This window comes from Panthera pardus, unplaced genomic scaffold, assembly GCF_024362965.1.
Source record: "Panthera pardus isolate Hobbes unplaced genomic scaffold, ASM2436296v1 HiC_scaffold_25, whole genome shotgun sequence".
Lineage (NCBI taxonomy): Eukaryota > Metazoa > Chordata > Mammalia > Carnivora > Felidae > Panthera > Panthera pardus.
The window spans coordinates 31185960-31191034 of NW_026526821.1; the positions used below are offsets into that span (position 1 = coordinate 31185960).

A 5075-nucleotide genomic window follows, 5' to 3' on the forward strand; every position below is an offset into this window, starting at 1 on the left:
CTCTGTTGTAGATACTGGTGGGAAAGTGTTTTCCTTCTAACACTGCTCATTCCAGTTCTACAAGGCACCTCTCAAAATACCAGCCTTAAAAATAGCCCTAACCAGACTCTGGACAGATGTATCCATTCACCTATCCAGCTGGGGCATTGTGATATAGCAATGGTCCCAGTTCTTGCACAGAGCTTCTAAAACCTGTGAATTTCCTGAGTGAGGCGGGGGGGGGGGGGGGGGGGGGGGATAGAAGTATCTTTGGTTATAATATATGGCTTGTGTCCCCGTTACTGGCACAGAGGGGTTTGAAGAGCTTCTGGGTTGGTGAACTCATCAACATTCAGGGATATAGTGCCCCCACACTCCGTGGGGACTCCATGGGGACAACTGGAACCCTCCAGACCTTGCCCTACGAACTTCATCTGGCTGTTCATTTGTTTCCTTTATAATGTCCTTTGTGATACACTGGTAACGGCTAAGTAAATAAGTAAATACATACAGACAAACATAAAAGAAAAGAGAGTAAAATCAAAAGTAACTCTCAAGTCTTTCTGAACTTCGTCAAGATCTTCACATGGTGTTTATTAGTAGAGAGTGATGAGAAGGTCTATCCTCAAGGCAGAGGAGGGGCTGGGAACCCCTGATTGGTCCTGCCCGGGAGGGGAGGGCTGCCATATTTGGAGAGCAGCGGGGGATGCCGCCTCCCCCTGCAGTTCCTACATAGGCAGGACCGTGCCCTGAAGGACACTGCTGCTGAGGCTCCAGAGACACACTTCCAGAGAGATCCCAAGGTAGGTGGGGAGCCAGAGTTCGCGCTGGGTTCCATTTCTGTGGTCAGGGTTGCTCATTTCTAATCAGACTGCAAACCGTGCCAGGATTTCTTTTCTCCCACCCCCTGGCGTGGGTCCCCAGTCAGGGGACACATAGGAATGTTGGGGCATCACTGGTGTTGCGTGTCTGCTTCTGGTGTTGACAATAAAATGCTATTTTACGGTTGGCTGGTTGGGATTTTCTTTGTGCTTTCACACCCTTGTCCATGAACATGAATTTCTTTCTCGAGATCTCTGTGCTTTTGTGTCTTTAGTTTGACACACCTGTAATTTGTGTTATTATTCTTATTTAACATTTCTCCTACCAAGGAGTCTGGGCTGAGGGCACGGGGTGTGATTAATGAATGTTCGCTTCATGCTCGGCTCTCTTTGGAGAAGGCTGGTCTGAGGTCACTGTGATTAGGGAGCAGTGGGGGGTCAGGTGCCAGAAGCCTGGGTGCTCAGGCTGCTGCCGGGCGCACTCATGCCCTCCCTGGGCCAGAGACTAGACCATGCCAGCAGGGAAAGAGAGGTCACCAGGCATCCAGAGGGGACTGCACTGCGCTTGCGTTTTGCCTTTCTTCCTACATAAGAACCAGCATCACACTGGAGTTGAACATTTTAGCACAGGTGGACTAGTCACTTTGGGAATATTGCAGGGAGCAGGTGTTAGGGGCTAAACAAGCTAACTTTTCCACCTCCTTCAGCTCTGGCACGAATGGACTCACGTAAAACTTCATCTAGGACACGGCGTAAGCACGCCCGGCTATGGTCACTGTTCCTGTGTTTCTGATCCACACCGACAAGGGTCCAGGTCCTGGAATGCCCTGAACAGTTGACCTTGGGAAGTAGATTTCCACAATAGCTATTGTAGTTTCAGGAGCCAGACGTGACAAACTACCAGACTCGGGGGCTGAGGGAAGGGGGAATATCCCCTGATGTCATCAGCAGCCCTTCAGATGCCCAGGGGCCACCTTGACCCTGGACCCTCGGCTCTCCCCCAGGCCCTCATCTCCTCTGAAATTCCTCACGAGCCCTGCTCTTTGCTCAGCTTGGGGGCCGTCGGTGCTGCCCTCCGTGCCCGGTGAGTCAAAAGCTCAAAATCTAAGCACCGTTCCCTCCTGCAGCCCAGAAAGGCCATGATGCATGGAAACTGGGCACATGGGAACAGTGTCAGACAGATCTGGATTCGAATCCACCACCCATTAGTGTGCAGCCTTGGGCCAGTGACTTACCTACTCTGAAACCCAGCACAACTTTCAGAAGATGGGAATGATAACGTACCTACCCCACGTGAGAATTAAGCTAGTCAATGCCAATGGCTGCCACTTAGTAAGTGCTCAATAAAAAGCTAGGCGACGGGGAGGGTGGGGTCACGCCGCCCCCAGGGGTGAGACTGGGAGTGTCGTCTATAACACATCTTGACCCCTTGACACGGGAGGCAGGGGTCTCCTGGCCACGCTTCCGTCTCTCTCTCCCCGTCATTACCATAAAGCCCTTTAGGGTCAGCAGCCAGGTGACTTTCTTTGAATGGATAGCAGAATGCACCAGGGCCAGAGCCAGCTTAGGGCAACAGAGAATAAAAAGGGAAGGTTAAGAATACAGTCTGTGCACAGAAGCCTGGGGTTCCAACTCTTCTGGGTGCTTTCCTCCAGAGATCCCTTGATTTCAAAGACTTGGGAACACCAAAGAAAACCTATACGTATTATGTCATTACTCATTTATTTTCCCATGCATATTCAAAGGCTTTATAATTGCCAGTTGTAGCTTCTTATCTGTATGAGAAAACCAGATCTCTGCCCTAAGTGCATATAATTTCAGGCAAAAGCAAGAAACTGGGGATTGGCTTAACCAGTACAACCGGAGCATGGGAAAACTATTATGGTTTTGGAAAATGTGAACGGCGTGAGGTTGCATTCCTTGCTTAAAATCTCCTGCACACAGGAGGGGGGCAGGGGAGCCCGGGAACCCCACCAGAGAAAGTAACCGTCCCGGCCTTTGCTATTGCAGATCCTGACACAATGAGGAAGCATCTGGGCGGATGCTGGTTGGCCATTGTCTGTGTCCTGCTGTTCAGCCAGCTCTCGGCAGTCAAGGCAAGAGGCATAAAGCACAGAATCAAGTGGAACCGGAAGACTTTGCCCAGCATCTCCCAGGTCACGGAGGCGCACACGGCTGAGATCCGCCCTGGGGCCTTCATCAGGCAGGGCCGGAAGCTTGATATCGACCTTGGTGCTGAAGGTAACAGGTACTACGAGGCCAACTACTGGCAGTTCCCCGATGGGATCCACTACAATGGCTGCTCCGAGGCCAACGTGACCAAGGAGAAGTTTGTCACCAGCTGCATCAACGCCACCCAGGTGGCCAACCAGGAGGAGCTGTCCCGCGAGAAACAAGACGACAAGCTTTACCAGCGGGTCCTCTGGCGGCTGATCAGGGAGCTCTGCTCTGTCAAGCACTGTGATTTTTGGTTGGAAAGGGGAGCGGGACTTCGGGTCACCCTAGACCAGCCTGTGATGCTCTGCCCGCTGGTTTTCATTTGGTTTATTGTGACATAAGCTTGCAGGCAGGCTGGCAGCCATGGGGATGGGGGGGGGGTGAGCAAGCCACTGAGTTATCCCAGTTCCTCTCCTCCAGACCCAAACCCCCATGTGTCCCGAAGGTACTGAGGAACCAAATATTCCCACGGGTACCCGTCTGCTTTTGATAAATGTGTGTGTACCAATCCCCTCCAGGCTCTACCGAAGGGCGGCCTTTTAATCACCACATTCTCAGGTCCCAGTGGAGGGTCTGGCACACCATCTTCCGCAATAAATGTTGGGTGAACAGATAAGAGAACGAGCCAGGGACCCTGCCACGCGCGTCACAGTATTTCCGGACCCCTCTTAGAGGTAGGTGCTATTCTCACTGTACAGATGAGGAAACGGAGGCTCCAACAGGTGAAGCGGCTGGAGAGTGGCAGAGCCAAAATTCAATTCTGGCTTGTCTCACCCCAGATTTTCCGCTCTGTGCAATCCCAGAGCTGTCTTGTGATCCCTTCCTTACTGTTCGCAAGACCCAAACCCAAACACAGATTTCTGGCGAAACCACAGAAACCCCACTTTTGGAAATACGAAACGGTCTGAACTGATGGCCATGTATCTTAATACCTGGTTACATGGAGGTTTTATTTAATTCTTCTCATCAAACTAAGATACAAGAAAGGGATTAAGGGGACACAGAAGTAAAGCTAGACAAAGGCCCAGAAATCACAGGGTAAGGCGATCTTGCCAGGCTGGTTCCCAGAGCAGACCAGATAGATGCACAGCAGGATGTGACCACAGCCCAAAGGTTTTTGTTGTGTTTTGTTCTGGTTTTGGTGTTTTTCTTTTTCTTTTTGTTTTTCACAAGAAGGATAAGTATTTGCTGTTCCTGGCTCTGAACTATTGTCTGGATTTGAGAAAGTATTTTTAATGGACATGTTTGCTTTCTAATGTTCGTTCCCCCAGCCCTTTCTGTATCTCTCTGTGTATATGCATATGAGAATCTTTAAATATACTCCCTTTACACGGGTACCGTGCCAATTTCTGGCTGCTTTTTTATTCCCACTTCGGTGAGGGGCCGTCATTTCTGTGAACCACTTAACTCTACAAAAAAATAATTCCTTGCCAAAAAGGTTCAAGAAAAGCTACGTCTTTAGGGAGACCCGACAAAGAACTCACTCATGCCCTAAGCAAGAGGAGATATGCCACTTATTATCTACTTATTAGTTACATACAGATATTGCAAAATGCTAGTAGTTAATATTAGTTAAAAATAAATATATTACAAAATATGAATACGGCTTAAGTACAAATAATGAATCTAATGCTCTAAGATGCCCCAAGAGACCCTCTGGGGTGCATTTAGAGAACCCCCTCCTCTCCAGGAATTGTTGAACCATATTTGGACGCACCAGCTGCTGAATATTATCAATTCTCCTTTAAAGAGAGTCTGTAAGGGGAGAAAAATGTGCATTCTCAGACAGTGTATCCTAAGTATTTTAAAACATGAATGTTGATAATGGTACCTCTTGTTCTGAGCCTCCACTGCTATCAGCGTTCTTCTCAAGGATACTTTTGGAAGGTTTAAATACACGGAAAGCCAGTGGAGGACTTGGGGGTGGGGCAGCCCAGGGTAGCGGCTTTCCCCTGGGAGCCTGGAGGCCTAGCCCCTGCCCTGAATCTGCACCGAGGAGGAGGAGGGTGGGATGGAGGAGGCCAGAAGGCCTTAGTTCTCAGACGGCCAGCACTGTGC

At 49.8% G+C, this 5075-nt stretch overlaps 1 protein-coding gene across 1 annotated transcript; it reads left to right on the forward strand.

Annotated features, from left to right (window-relative positions):
- Positions 1–704: 704 nt before the first annotated feature.
- Positions 705–4363, forward strand: PRND (prion like protein doppel). Its single transcript, XM_019462614.2, has 2 exons — positions 705–782; positions 2811–4363. Exon 2 carries the CDS (start codon positions 2822–2824, stop codon positions 3356–3358), a length of 537 nt encoding a protein of 178 aa, XP_019318159.1. The 5' UTR covers positions 705–782; positions 2811–2821; the 3' UTR covers positions 3359–4363.
- Positions 4364–5075: the final 712 nt, after the last annotated feature.